Genomic DNA, 16,050 nt, shown 5'->3' with positions numbered 1-16,050 from the left:
TATTATAATTATATTTTTAAAAGGTCATTAATCTTTTATAAATACATATGAAATATTTAGAAATGGTATATGCCTGGGATTTGCTTCAAAACAAGCAGTGTGGGTGGTGAATAGTGGAGGTGAAGGATTAAATAAAACAAGAATAGTTGACTTGGTGATTGTTGTAACTGAGTAATGGGACATTAAATTTTACCTTACCATTAAAGGCCAGTAAATGTAAGAATATGCACTAATTTTTAGACTCATTTTGAAAAAAACGAACAATAATTTCAAAGAATGTTTTGGGAGAGTTATTTTTGTCTCTATGAAATGGCAGATAAAGTTTCAAATTGTAGATAACTAAGCTCCCAGAAAACATCAAGATGCATTCTTGAGAGTACTGACTTAAGCAGAGTCAAATAAAGCATCTCTTCTATCATATCAATCATTATTTCAAATTATAAATAAGGTAGTAATAATTTTTACCTCCCACCAAGTGTCTGATTTCTAATATGTACGGCCAAAAGTAAAAAGTACAATTTAATAATAAATGAGTAACTGACTATGTTCTGACAATTCAGTAAAGCTTCTTTGTAAAACCCAAAGAAATCTCAACTTACAATCAGATTTGGAGCCCTGATCTAGGAGAGAGTGGTTAAGATAAAGTTTCATGGAATCATAGGTTGTTATCGGCCTCCTGGGAAAACCTCAGGGCTAAAATGTATCCTTCCCTACCACAAAAAGCCATGTGAATGGCTTACAACTATCCAGGGAATCCAAACAATCAATTTTGTTCAGGTTCTGTTACTTTTATCAAATTAATTTTGAATTAATGGTTTGGTGGTTTTATATCCTGATGGACCCATTATCACACAACTTCAGATGGATATCAGCTCTCTGTGCTGCATTAGGACTCTATTTTTAATTTCTCTGATATACCAAGGAAAAATCTAAAAGAGCACTAAATATTTCCAGCAAAAAAGGGTACATTGGGCATTAATTTACTTCACCTGAAGTTCTCTCCTTCTCTCCCTTCCTCACTTTTCCCACACATCCACACTGGTAATGCTCCAGCTCAATTACTCAGTACTTCCTGGCCCCATGCCACACTCCTTAGTATCTCCACAGACACACTTCATCTTTCAAAACACACTTCCAATGACACTTATTGGTGCCTTCCCTGGGGTTCTTGCTCTCTCTTTTGGGCTCCTACAGCCCCTTCTTTATGTACTTTATGGATAGAACTTACCAGAATAGCCTAGAAAAATGCCACACAGTACAGATGGTTAAAAGGATGGGCTCTGGAGCCAAACTGCTTTGGTTAAAATCCTCACTGTATCACTAACTGTATAACTGTAGTCAACCACCCCTTTTAGTGTCAGGGTTTTTTTTTTTTTAATTGACAAATATAAATTGTACATATTTATTGTATACAACACGATGTTTTGAAATAAAGTAGTCCCTCCATTATCCACAGGGGATACATTCTGAAAACCCCAGTGGATGCCTGAAACTGTGGATGGTACCAAACCCTATACATTAAGCTTTTTCCCATATGTAAATACCTATAAAGATGTTTTATTTTATAAAGTTATTACAGTTAAGAACTTAATAACTAATAATAAAATAGAACAACTACAACAACAATTCATGGATGTAAGGTTCACATTTGTTCACAATTTCATGGATGGATGATTTGTTCTTACCATAGATCTCAGCAACCTCAGCATATGGTTTTTTCCCCCCTCATTTTTGGTCAAGAACTTTCACCTTTTCTCTTAAAAGAAGCACTTTACATCTTCTCTTTGGCAAGCTGGAATTGCCAGCATCGCTACTCTTGCACTCTGAGGACACTATTAAGCAAAATAAGGGTTTCCTGAACACAAGCACTGTTACACCTCAACAGGTGATCTGATAACCAAATTGGCTCCTAAGTGACTAGGAGTGGGTACCGCGTACTGCACAGATATGCTGGACAAAGGGATGATTCATGTCCCAGGCGGGATGATGCGCAATGGCACAGGATTTCATCGTGTTACTCAGAATGGTATGCTACTTAAAACTTAGAAACTGTTTATTTCTAGAATTTTCCATTTAATATTTTCAGACTGCAGTGGGTAACTGAAACCTCATAAAGTGAACCTCATAAGGAGATACTGTATGTACATACATTGTGAAATGGCTCAATTGAGTTAATTTACATGTGTGCTACCTCACATACTTATAATTTCTTTGCAGTGAGAACACTTAAAATCTACTCTCTCAGTGATTTTCAAAATACAATACATTGTTTATTAACTAGTAACCATGTTGTACAATAAATCTCTTGAACTTATTCTTCCTATTAAGCCTCAGTTATTTTTTTACCCCTAAAATGGCAATAACAACATTCCTACCTCATGGGATGGTTCTGAGAATGAGGTAACATATGTAATGCCTGGCACATAGTAAATTTTCAATACATGTAAGCTATCATTAGTATAATGTATCAAAATCACTTGATTATTTTCCGCTACCTCATAAACTCTCTAAGGGTAGTGACTATATTTGAGTTTAGTTCAATTAGTAGTTGAATTAAATAATGAATGAATTCAGAGACTATGTCTGAGTTTAATTTAAAATGGTGTGCTAACTCTAAGCCGGGCAATTGCTAGGTGTTAGGAATACAAAGACAGGTAAGATAAAGTGAAGGCTGTAAAAGAGCTTGTAGTCTTATCGATTCACACATAGTACACACAGAGAACCTCAATAAATATAGATTGAATTAATATGTGGGGGCCAGTTACTATCAACTCTTTTTATAGAAGAAGTCATAAGAAATCTGAAAGCAACTTCATTTGAATAAACAGGAAATTCACTCTAAAACCGAAGGATACTGAAAGCTAATAATCACCAATACTTGCAAAGTTGATAACTGACTGAAAAGTATTGTGGTTCTCTTAATCTGTGTAAGTCCTGGTTAACTTTATTTAGACTAAAACCAGGAAAAATCTCAATAGAAAGTTTAAAAATGTATCTCGCTCTATTTATTTAAGGTAAACAAGTAATATATTAATATAGTAATATATTCTCTCTGTGTGTAAAGACAGCTAAACTAAAGTTCTCTCCACAGGTAATGACTTTCAAGTTATTTTTAGAAGCTGTCTTTTTTATCTATGCAGCTGTATATGTGTATAGACATAGAAATGGTAGCATGATTTGTGTTTTTTTTAATTTACACAAATTTTACAGTTTGCATTATTTTGTAGTTTATCATTATATAATACACTCATATATGAAAACTATGCATCCAAGAAAGGTGTATATTTTTAAAAAATTTATATATACTATATATACACACACACACACATACATATAGGCATGTTTCTCAATCCTACTCTGTAACATTGAATTTTTTTTTTTTTTTTTAAGACATGGGGTCTCAATCTGTCACTCAGGGTAGTATACAGTGGTGCAATCCTAGCTCACTGCAGCCTCAAACTCCTGGGCTCAGGAGATCCTCCTGCCTCAGCCTCTCAAGTAGCTGAGACTATAGGCATGTAACACCAAGCTCACCTAATTTTTTCTTTTTCTTTTTTTTTTTTTTTTGTAGAGATGGGGATCTCACTATGATACTTAGGCTGATCTCAAATTCCTGGGTTCAAGTGATCCTCCCACCTTAGCCTCCCAAAGTACTGGGATTACAGGGTGAACCACCACACCTGGCCTATGTTCTATTCTTATGCCAACATCACAATGCTTTCATTATTGTGGTTTGTGGTATGTTTTAATCTCTGGAAGAATAAGATCAACCTTGTTCTTCTTGTTCAAAAGTATCTTCCATATTTTTATGCAGTTATACTTCCACATGGGAAGTAAATATGGCATAATGTTTACACATCTATTTATCTAAGTTTTCAAATTTAATAATATAAAATTATAAATAATAATCTCTGTTCACGCTGCCATATTCTGTTTCTAGTAACTCTCTCTCTCGCCTTTCCCCTACTGCAGTTTATAGACACACTCTTCCTTTTTAACTTGATCAAATCTAACAAATATCAGGTCCTTTCAAATATCCTGCTGTTGGTTTTTACCATTCAACTTTCTGGTTTGTTTTCTATTTCATTAAATTCTGCTTTTATCTTTATCCCATTTTTAACTTATTTATAATCTTTCTTGTATTCTAAAAAGAAACTTCATTTAAGGCTATAAATCTTCTTCTAAGTGCCATTGTTTACTGCCTCCCACGGGTTCTGAATTACAGGGATTTGAATTTTGTATAATTCTTATTATTCATTTCTAAATTGTTTATAATTTATATTTTTATTTTCTCTTTAAAGTAAGATTTAGGAATATGTTTTTGTATCTCCAGGTGGGATAAAGTGGCTTTGACTACTTTCTTAATGTTAATTTCTAATTTTATTGCATTATAGTCAGCTAACGTGGCCTGAATAATTTCTCTGTTGAGATTTCTTTTTTAACCCTTTCAAACACTGGCTGGGCATGGTGGCTCACGCCTGTAATCCCAGCACTTTGAAAGGCTGAGGCGGGTAGATCACCTGAGGTCAGGAGATCGAGACCAGCCTGGCCAACATGGTGAAACCCCATCTCTACTAAAAATACAAAAATTAGCCAGGCGTGGTAGCAGGTGCCTGTAATCTCAGCTATTCGGGAGGCTGAGGCAGGAGAATCACTTGAACCCAGGAGGCAGAGGTTGCAATGAGTCAAGATCACGCCACTGCAGTACTCCAGCCTGGGCAACAGAGCAAGACTCTGTCTCAAAACAAAAAACAAAAAAAATATAGTTACTCAAAGCTGACAAACACAAGCAATGGGGAAAGGACTCCTTATTCAATAAATGATCCTGAGATAACTGGCTAGCCATATGCAAAAGACTGAACCTGGATCCCCCTCCTTAAACCGTACACAAAAATCAACTCAAGATGAATGAAAGACTTAAATGTAAAACCTAAAACTATAAAAACCCTAGAAGATAACCTAGAAAACACCATTCTGGATATAGGACCTGGCAAAGATTTCATGATGAAGACAACAAAAGCAATTGTAACAGAAATTAAAATTGGCAAATAGGTTCTAATTAAACTAAAGAGCTTCTGAACAGCAAAATAAACTTTCAACAGAGTAAACAGACAACCTACAAAATGGGAGAAAATTTCTGCAAACTACGCATCCAAGAAAGATCTAATATTCAGAATCTATAAGGAACTTAAACAAATTAACAAGTAAAAAGCAAATGACCTCATTTAAAAAGGGGCAAAGGACATGAACAGACACTTCTCAAAATAAGACATACACATGGTCAATAAGCATGTGAAAAAAAGATTCAACATCACTAACCATTAGAAAAATGCAAATCAAAAACAATGAGATCTATCTCATACCAGTCAGAATGGCTATTATTAGAAAATCAAAAAATAACAGATGCTGGCGAGGTTGCAGAGAAAAGGGATTACTTATACACTGCTGGTGGGAATGTAAATTAGTTCAATCATGGTGGAAAGCAGTGTGTCGATTTCTCAAAGAACTTAAAAGAGAATTACCATTCAACCTAGCAATCCCATTATTGAGTATATAACCAAAGGCACAGAAATTGTTCTACCATAAAGACACATGCATGTGTTGTGTTTGCTGCAGCACTATTCACAATAGCAAAAACATGGAATTAACCTAAATGCCCATCAATGACAGACTAAAGAAAATGTGGTGCATGTTCACGTGGTATACTACACAGCCACAGAAACGAGCAAGATCATGTCCTCTGCAGCAACATAGATGAGCTGGAGGCCATTATCCTAAGCAAACTAACACAAGGACAGAAAACCAAATACAGCATGTTCTCACTTGTAAGTAGGAGCTCAACACTGAGTACACATGGACACAAAGAAGAGAACAACAGAAATCAGGGCTTCCTTGAGGGCAGAGGGTGGGAGGAGGGTGAGGATCGAAAAACTACCTATGGGGTACTATGCTTATTACCTGGGTGATGAAATAATCTGTATACCAAACCCCCATGACACACAATTCACCTGTGTAACAAACCTGCACATGTACCCCTGAACCTAAAATAAAGGTAAAAAAAGAATAAAACATAGTTGTTTTACGAATATTCCATGTTTTTAAAGTTTCATATATATTAGAAATTTTGTCTATTTTCTGTTTTATCAATGTTGTTAATTGTGTTAGTTTTTTGTCTAACTGAAATGTCAGTTTTGGAGAGAAGAATATTTAAGTCTTCTTGATTAACTTCTTGAAACTATAATTGCAGTATTCTCATTGCTCCTTGTATTTCTATCAGTTTGGGATAAATATATGTTTCATATAGGTACATGACTTACATCTTCTAGATAAAGAATACCTTTCAATAGTATAAAACATATCCTTCCCAGGTAACATTCTTTTGTCTTAAATTATATTTCATCTGAATTTTTTTGTTTTTGTTTTTGTTTTTTTTGAGATGAAGTCTTGCTGTCTTACCCAGGCTGGAATGCAATGGCACAATCTCAGCTCACTGCAACCTCCGCCTCCTGGGTTCAAGCAATTCTCCTGCCTCAGCCGCCTGAGTAGCTGGACTACAGGTGCGTGTGCCACCATGCCCAATTAATTTTTTGTGCTTTTAGTAGAGACGGGGTTTCACCACGTTGGCCAGGCTGGTCTCGAACTCCTGACCTCACGTGGTCCGCCTGCCTCGGCCTCCCAAAGTGCTGGGATTACAGGCGTGAGTCACCATGCTTGGCCTCACTTGGTATCAATATTGTTTCACCTACTTTATTTTAGTGAGTATTTGCCTAGTGTATCTTTTTCCATTCCTCTGTTTTAAACTTTTCGGTTGTATTTTCTTTTCGTTACATCACTTATAAACAGCATTTAGCCAGAATTTGACTGTTATTTTTATCCAAACTCTTTCTCTTTTAATAGGAGATTTGAGTGCACTCACATTTACTGTGATTACTGATGTATTTACATTTAAACTGCTATCCCATGTGTCACTCGGCTCCAGCCACAATGGACTCCTTTCCTTCCCTACACACAATCTATGACCTGTCTCACAGTCTCTGTACTTGTTTCCCCTACCTTCCCGTGACTTGCTTCCCCTCTTCACTGATGTCTCAGCTGAATGTCCTGTCTCTCCACAAGGCCTTTTCTTACAATATCTCTTTACTGTGCTTTAAAAAAAAAAAAAAAAAAAAATTCGCTATTATTACCTGAACTGATATCTACTAGGGTACTGGCTTAAAGTCTATTTCCTTCACTGTAAACTCCATGAGAACATGGGCCTGGTCTGTTTTGTTCACCACTTTTGGCATTTGGGCCATCTCTTTTTTTTATTTTTGTAATAGAGATGGGGTCTCACTATGTGCCAGGCTGGTTTCGAGCTCCCTTCCACCTCGGCCTCCCAAAGTGCTGGGATTACAGGTGTGAGGCACTGCACCCAGCCCAGGTTATCTTAAACTAAAATATTACAGTGTGCTTTTGGAAGATTCATGAGCCAAACTGGATTTAAGTTTCCAGCTTGTGTGGCTTTCTGAATGGCAAAATGGGAAGGTCTGAATTCTCATAAAATATTACATTCTTTTCCAAAAATGTGATCTGCTAATAGAATACAAAATTTAGAGACTATTGCATTTTCAAGCACCTTTTATATTTTAATCACTATGTATCTTAAACATTATTAGAAATCTTTGGGGGGTTTCTAAACTTGGCAAATAGGCAATTCACTTTTAGAAATGGGACAAATATTCAGTTTCAGATGAAAATATGAAGTTTTTGTCAGTATAAAATTCTGCTACTCCTGATTAAATTACTTCCTATTTGCCATTTTGGGCAAAAAGGTCATTGGAAAACAGCAATTCCCTTCATAGAAGGAAACAGAATTATCTTTTTTCATAATTAAATACTGTCTGTCTAGAAATCGTAAAGTCTGTAAGAGACTGTGAGGGAGGCTGGGCGCCGTGGCTCACGCTGTAATCCCAGCACTTTGGGAGGTCAAGGCGAGTGGATCACGAAGTCAGGTGTTTAAGTGCAGTCTGGCCAAGAGAGCAAAACCCTGTCTCTACTAAAAATGCAAAAATTAGCTGGGTGTGGTGGCAGGCACCTGTAATCCCAGTTACTCAGGAGGCTGAGGCAGAGAAGTGCTTGAACCCGGGAGGCGGAGGTTGCAGTGAGCTGAGATCATCGCGCCACTGCACTCTAGCCTGGGCGACAGAGTGAGACTCCATTTCAAAAAAACAAAAAGCGATTGTAAGGGAAACATGTTAGCAAGTCTGACACATATCCTTCGTTAAGCTTTCAGGAGATTATTCAGAACTTTCTTCACTCAAAGGACTAGCTCTTTATTTGCCAGATGTCACTTACAAACATACATTTTCCATATTTTATGTGCTTCTTTGGTACCTCCAATAAGAGTATAGGAAACTCAAAAGGGGAATAACAAGGAAATTTACAAATCATACAATGTTAATAAAATAGAAATACATCCTTATCTCTGAATTTCTATAGTACCTAATAGAAAAGAAAACAAGAAATGTATATAAAGATATACTACTCTAAAAACCTTTTAGAACAACTTTAGTGGGTTAGAGTCACCAGGAGGACAGGTTAAAACACCAATGGGTGCTGTCCCTAGATATTCCTATTCAATCCGCCTGGGGTAAGGCCCGAAAAACTGCCTTTCTTTTTTTTTTTTTTTAAATGAAAGAATCATTTTATTTACATCCATAAGATTTCACAGGAAAAACTAGCAAGGATATAACAAATTAACATCAATTTTTCTACATATTCTCTAACCATTAAATTCATAATTCCTTCAAATTATATGAGGATCAAGCTCTTTGGGCAATCACAAAGTATATTCTTAATGCAGTTGACAAATTATTTCAATATACATTTTTTACGTACCTTTACTATCTGCAAAATATGGAAGAATATGGAAAAGAACAGTACAACTGAGGCATCTAGGGCTGACTGCCTGCATGAACACCCCACATTGCTGCATGATCCCAGTGAGGTTTCATTCTTTCTCCTTCTCAAAAATTTCTTGTTACCCCTTCACGTCTTCTTAAGTCCTTCAAAACTTTGTCTTCTTTTGATCACCATTTTCCTCCTCTTTCTTTTCTTTTTTATTTTATTTTATTTTATTTTATTTTTTATTATTATTATACAGACATTTCTCAAAAGAAGACATTCATACAGCCAACAGACACATGAAAAAATGCTCATCATCACTGGCCATCAGAGAAATGCAAATCAAAACCACAATGAGATACCATCTCACACCAGTTAGAATGGCGATCATTAAAAAGGAAACAACAGGTGCTGGAGAGGATGTGGAGAAATACGAACACTTTTACACTGTTGGTGGGATTGTAAACTAGTTCAACCATTATGGAAAACAGTATGGCGATTCCTCAAGGATCTAGAACTAGATGTACCATATGATCCAGCCATCCCATTACTGGGTATATACCCAAAGGATTATAAATCATGCTGCTATAAAGACACATGCACACGTATGTTTATTGCGGCACTATTCACAATAGCAAAGACTTGAAATCAACCCAAATGTCCATCAGTGACAGACTGGATTAAGAAAATGTGGCACATATACACCATGGAATACTATGCAGCCATAAAAAAGGATGAGTTTGTGTCCTTTGTAAGGACATGGATGCAGCTGGAAACCATCATTCTTAGCAAACTATCACAAGAACAGAAAACCAAACACCGCATGTTCTCACTCACAGGTGGGAACTGAACAATGAGATCACTTGGACTCGGGAAGGGGAACATCACACACCGGGGCCTATCATGGGGAGGGGGGAAGGGGGAGGGGGGAGGGATTGCAGTGGGAGTTATACCTGATGTAAATGACGAGTTGATGGGTGCTGACAAGTTGATGGGTGCAGCACAGCAACATGGCACAAGTATACATATGTAACAAACCTGCACGTTATGCACATGTACCCTAGAACTTAAAACTGCCTTTCTAACAGTCTCTAGGTGACGCTAACACTGCTGGTCTGGGACCACTTTGAGAACCACTGTTCTAGACTATTATTTCAAATGCTTGCTTTGGGATCAAGGTAAAAGCTATGTAACAAGAATATCAACAATGAAGACAGTTTTCATTTGATCTTTGTTGGTAGAGCAGCTCATGTATCTCTCATCTCAATTTTCTTTTATCTCTTAGTTTGACTTTTTTTTGTAAGAGACTTTTATAAGTAAATTATCTTGACACTCTGAAGGTACAAATAGAGTAGAATGTTATATCAGAATGGGCTGGCTCAAGCACATATAAATCCAAACAATTTAATGCAAGAGTCCCAATATCAAATGCCCCTAAGTGCCAGACAGGTCAGACAGTTAATACGAATGAGTGAAGTAGGCCAAATAGTGTGAAGAATTAGAGAGGTCATAGCTAAAGAGGGCAGCTACCACTCAGCTCCAGACAACCATTAACCAATAATATAGGTTACTGTAGCCAGATCTTTCACATTTTCAAAATAAGCTGGAGATCCAACACTTTGTGTAAAATCTCTTAAGTTTTTAACATAAGCAATTAATTTTAAAAATTTAAACACCGTATAGAACACACAAAAAGGTCTGTGAGCTGGATCCTGCCAGTTTATGACCTCAGATTTAGAAGAAAGTCTCAGGAGTAATACAAGTCATGCAATGTGCTAACCTGGTCACTGTGTGCCATGGGCCCACTCCCTCTAGAAGTCATTTACTTCCAAAATAAAAAGTACTTTCTCTAAAGACCTACTAAAGCTCCTCTGTATAAGTAGCTTGCCCACCAAAACAAGTTTCCTGCCAATGATCTTAGTATGAGAAAACTGTGGCAAAGAGAAATAAATTCTTTATATGCTGAAACTACTGATCCAAGAATAATGATTAGAATTAAAGTTGGACAAAAGGCCTGAATAGACATTTCTCAAAAGAAGACATACAAATGGGCAATAGGTATGTGAAAAAATGCTCAACATCACTAATCATTAGGAAAATGCAAATTGAGACCACAATGAAAGAGCCAGTGCAGTGGCTCATATCTGTAACCCTAGCATTCTGGGAGGCCTGGGCAGGAGGATTATTTGAGGCCAGGAGTTCCAGATGAGCTGGGGCAACATTTCCAGACCTCATCTTTACAAAAAATTTAAAAACCAGCCAGGCATGGTGGTCTATACCTGTAGTCCTAGCTACTCAGAAGGCTGAGGTGGGAGGATTACTACAGACCAGGAGTTTGAAACTGTAGTGACCTATGATTGCACCACTGCACTCCAGCCTGGGAGAATAAGCAAGACCCTGTCTCTTAAAAAAAAAGAGAGAGAGAAAGATATCATCTCACCCTAGTTAGAATGGCTATTATCAACAAGACAGGAAATAACAAATGCTGGTGAAGATGTGGAGAAAGGGGAATGTTCATACGCCATTGGTGGGAATGTGAAGTAACAAAACCATTATAAAAAACAGTATAGAGGTTCCTCAAAAAAACTAAAATAGATCTACCATATGATCCAGCAATCCCACTGCTGGGCATATATCCAAAAGAAAGGAAATCAATATATCAACAAGATATCTAAACTCTCCTATTTATTGCAACACTATTCACAATAGCCAAGATACGGAATCAACCTAAGTGTCCATCAATGGATAAACGGATAAAGAAGATGTGGTATCCAAACAATGGAATATTATCCAGCCAGAAAAGAGAAAGAAATGTTGTCGCTTCTTTTATTGCAACATGGATATTACTGAAGGTCATTATGTTAGTTACAATAAGCCAGAGACAGAAAGACAAATATCATATGTTCTCACTCAAGCAGGAGCTAAAAAAGTGGATCCTATGGAGACAGAGTGAAGAATGATGGTTAGCAGTGGCTGGGAAAGAGGTGAAAGCGGGATGAAGAGAAGTTGGTTAAGGGGTACAAAAATATAGTCAGAGAGAAGGAATAAGTTCCAGTATTCAATAGTACAGTAGGAAAATTATAGTTAATAATTTATCGTATGCTTCAAAATGGCTGAAGATTTATAATGTTCTCAAAGAAAAGTGTTAAAGGTGATAGATATCCCAATTACTCTGATTTGATCACTACACATCATGAACAGGTACTCAAATATTACATGTACCCTAAAAATATCATAAACAAGATTTTTAAAAATTAAAAAGGATTAAAGTAACTGGTTTTTCAAAATCTGTAACATTTAAAAACAAGGAAACTGGGCTTAGAAGTACTACAGATTTGAGGATTCTCAAACATTCTATCACAATGGTGATGTGATTTGGTACCCAGTAGTTAAACATCTTTGCCTGAAGACTGGATAAACTGAGAAATCAGTCCTTATGCACATCTTGAAGACAACTATACAGGCAACATGGAATAGATGCACAATAATTCAAATTTCAAAGGTCTACTCAGATTAGCAGTGGCAGCCTGGTGTACTGTGTTAAGGATTCTGAAGCTGAACCCTGATTCAGTGGAAAAGATGGGTGTCAAAGGCCTAGAAGAGGGGAATAGTAGCAGATGTGCCCCATATTTGGCTACCTTTGAATAGTAAATAAAAACACTGCACCTGTGTTCAGAAATTCTAGTTCTCCTATAATGTATTAATATAGCAACTAGAATAATACCTTTTAAATATAAATAGGATCAAGTCACCCCTCCCAATAGTCTTTCATTCCATTCAAGAGTAAAAGCTAAAGTTCTTTTTATTACATAAAAAGCCCTACATTATCTCGCCCTCCATTATATCTCTGATATCATTTCCTGCTGCACATCCTATTGATGCCATTCCAAAACATACTGTTTCTTTGTTGTTCTGTAAACACACTAGCCATGTCTCTGCCTCAGGATCTTTGAATCTGCTATTCCCACTGCCTAAAAATCTCTCCTCTGGATATTTACATAGTTCACATTCTCATCTTCTTACCAATGAGAACTTCCTTGACTACTCTATTTTTAAAAAACTACACACACATACACACACACACACACTCTCTCTCTCTCTCTCTCTCCTAACCTCCCTTTTGCTTTATATTTTTTACAATACTTGCTACCATTTGACATACTAAATACTTATTTTCCTTCGCCTAGAATGAAACCTCCATGAGGGATGCATTTTTGGCTGTTCTGTTAACGACTACATCCCTAGAATAGTGTCAAAAACATGACATTCAAACAAAAACAAAAACAAAAACCAACAACAATAACAACACTGGATAAGTAAGTAAATGAACAAACAGGTAATAAAACAAATGAACCTGGATTCTATCATGGGTTCAGTGACTAACCAGTTAATTTGCCTCAGATGAGTTATTCTGGTCCTCAAAGGATCCCTACCATTAGTTGTATAAACTATAACATTCCCGCCATTTTATAAAAGTAGAAATTAAGTTACGGAAGAATGGCATCATTTCCTCTAAGCCAGTCAGTAGTATAGTGGAAAGCCAGAACTAGACAGGTCTATCAGAGTTCAAGCCCAATGCCCAATCTGAGCTCTTTTATAAACAACGGAATTATGACAGATGAGGATCAAACTTCAGAATTTAAGAATGTAAAAATAAAAAGTTCCTGAAGAGAAAAATCTTTACTGGTAATAGTCAAGAAGAAAATGCAGACTCCTTAGCTTACTGTTTCCCAAAATTTTTATTGCTCTACTCCTTAAATTCCTATGAACATTAATAAGTGTCTATGGTTGAGGGAAAATGTTCCACAGTAGAGAAAGGAAAATACATCCAGTTTTTCATATGAAACTGGAATAATTATATATTCATCTTCTGAAAAAACTGAGAATAATCCTTTCAGCAGGGTTAAAATTAGGAGAATAGTTAGCAAAACAACAAGGACACCACAAAACAGCATCAATCACCCTCCAATCTAATTCTTAAATATAAAATCAAAACCCCAAATAAACTATTAAAGACAGTTGCAATTTCATTTGATGATTGAACACTTCTCTCACCATGAACAATTTCAAACTGGACAAAAAGAAAAAGTGAATATGGATTTTGAAAGCAAAAAAGATGCCACTAATCAGGGACCAGAGAACTGCTCAAACATCAATCAAAACATTGTCCTTCAGCTCAGCAGACACTGTCAGGGATGGTTTAGGAGACTCAAAATGCATAAGAAAATGCTTGGGCACTTTCAGTGAAATGACATAATTGAATGTGTGATGTTTCAAATAACTTGCCCCAAAGACAAAACCATTTACTTCCAACACTACTTACAAACTCGTAGTCTCCATCCTGTGGTATTTTCCAATCTGAAGAATTTTTCAGTGGACCAGGTACACTCTTGCCAAAGCTGTTGATCTGGTTTTCCTTTTCTTTTTGTTCAAAATATTCAAGAAAAGATGGTTTTGCAGGCTGCATGGTCTCATCCCTTCCTGAAAACCAAGAAAAATGAAAAATGAAAAGAAAATCTCTAAAATTTTAGATAAGTTTAATAGACCTACCTCCAGATGGGCTACAATCTCTGGATCAGTGGATATTTCGGTTAGATAAAGGACTCCTTCAAGAATCTAGTGAAACTAGAGAAAAACGCACAAATGCTTGCTCAAAAAATTCTCATGGAATTTCAGAGGACTTAAGATTTCCCCTAAAATACATTCATAGATTTCCCTGGGGTCCCTTTTCCTAGATGGAAAGATTTGGGTGATGCAATAATTCTGATAATCTGCAAATAACACATTTGGAGTCTCCTATAGCAAATAGCCCCTATAATATTTAGAATGAAACAGAAGCAACCAAAAATATTTATTTAGCATCTATCATATACAATATTCTCTACAGGCACTTAAGTAGGAAGAGGGGATGATACAGTAGGGTGACTTTCTTTGATAATCTCATAATCTAACTGGAATAATGAGAAAAATATACATGAAAAAGAAAACATAAATAAATCACAATTAATCCACTCTATGAAATATTATGTAACTTTAAAAATACTATCTACATACGGCTTACAATAAACTTAAGGGCAAAAACAGGATACAGTATTATATATACAGTAAGATTTTGACTCTATAAAATCATATATAGGAGAAAAAAAAAACTAGGGGAAAATACCCAAAATGTTAACAGGGTTCATCTCTGGTAGCAGCACTATTGGTGATTTTATTTGCTTCTTACGAACATTTTTTAAAGAAGATGGTATTGAACAGGTATTAAATACATAGAACTGATTACAAGAATTATACGTGCCCAGTTCTTGCAGGCTGTGTGGTCAGGGAGGATTGGTAAAAGGGGACTTAGACTGGGCCTCAAATCATCCTGGAGTAAAGCATCAGCAGTTACAAAGCAGCAGTAACCATTAAGAGAGCAGAATACAGCAGCTATTAGTTACTAGTAACAAGAGCAGAAAGAATAATTTTACCTGGCATGATTTAAAAATCAAGCTAGCTGAATGCACCTGTTTCAAAGGTTGAAGTATCTTTGTGCCTGTGATTAGTATTCTAATATAGGGAGATACAGGAAGTATTTTTCATTGCTTTCCATGAACATAGGGGTTTATATGGCCCTTTCCCACAGTAAACAGGAAAAACAACCAGAAGGTTCAGCACCTTAAGAGGTAGATGAGAAGGTATCTAGAAGATAAAGAACAGCAAGTGTTTCTCTCCAGGCACCCTTGGTCTATGCAATCTTACTTATTTCATGACACTTCCTAGTCCAGTTTCAGGCCAGCCGCCCTACCTCTCAGAACATTTGTTATTTTTCTCACTATCACCATTGCTAAGATCAAGAGCAGCCAATCCCATATCTGCCCACATCCATACACTGCCAATGGCTTCCTACTACACTGTTTTCTCTTCACTAATTAAGAATTAAATACATTATTTGCTAGGACCAATCAGCAAGTATATAGTGTTTTGTTTTGTGTGCTCTAGGTATGATGTTAGGTACTTTTCATGCTTGTTTTCATTTTTAAATTAAATTTAAGGCACTACTTCATAATATAGTTCTGCAGGAACTACAACAAAATAAAACTTGTAAAAATGGTGGTGCATTGGATTTGCCAATGAGTCGGGAAACTATGTTCTTTTGCTCAGTCCCCTCCTCTCAGACCACCAAAG

At 36.4% G+C, this 16,050-nt stretch overlaps 1 protein-coding gene across 3 annotated transcripts in view; it reads right to left on the bottom strand.

Moving 5' to 3' along the window:
- Window positions 1-16,050, bottom strand: part of STK4 (serine/threonine kinase 4) — a 116,003-nt gene that overhangs the window by 40,674 nt on the left and 59,279 nt on the right. For all 3 annotated transcript variants that reach the window (XM_021944104.2, XM_021944107.2, NM_001168732.1), the window contains 1 exon segment: window positions 14,207-14,364. In XM_021944104.2, the coding sequence (XP_021799796.2) occupies window positions 14,207-14,364 (158 nt within the window).

This window comes from Papio anubis, chromosome 16, assembly GCF_008728515.1.
Source record: "Papio anubis isolate 15944 chromosome 16, Panubis1.0, whole genome shotgun sequence".
Taxonomy (NCBI): Eukaryota; Metazoa; Chordata; class Mammalia; order Primates; family Cercopithecidae; genus Papio; species Papio anubis.
This window is presented reverse-complemented; position numbering and strand designations above follow the sequence as displayed.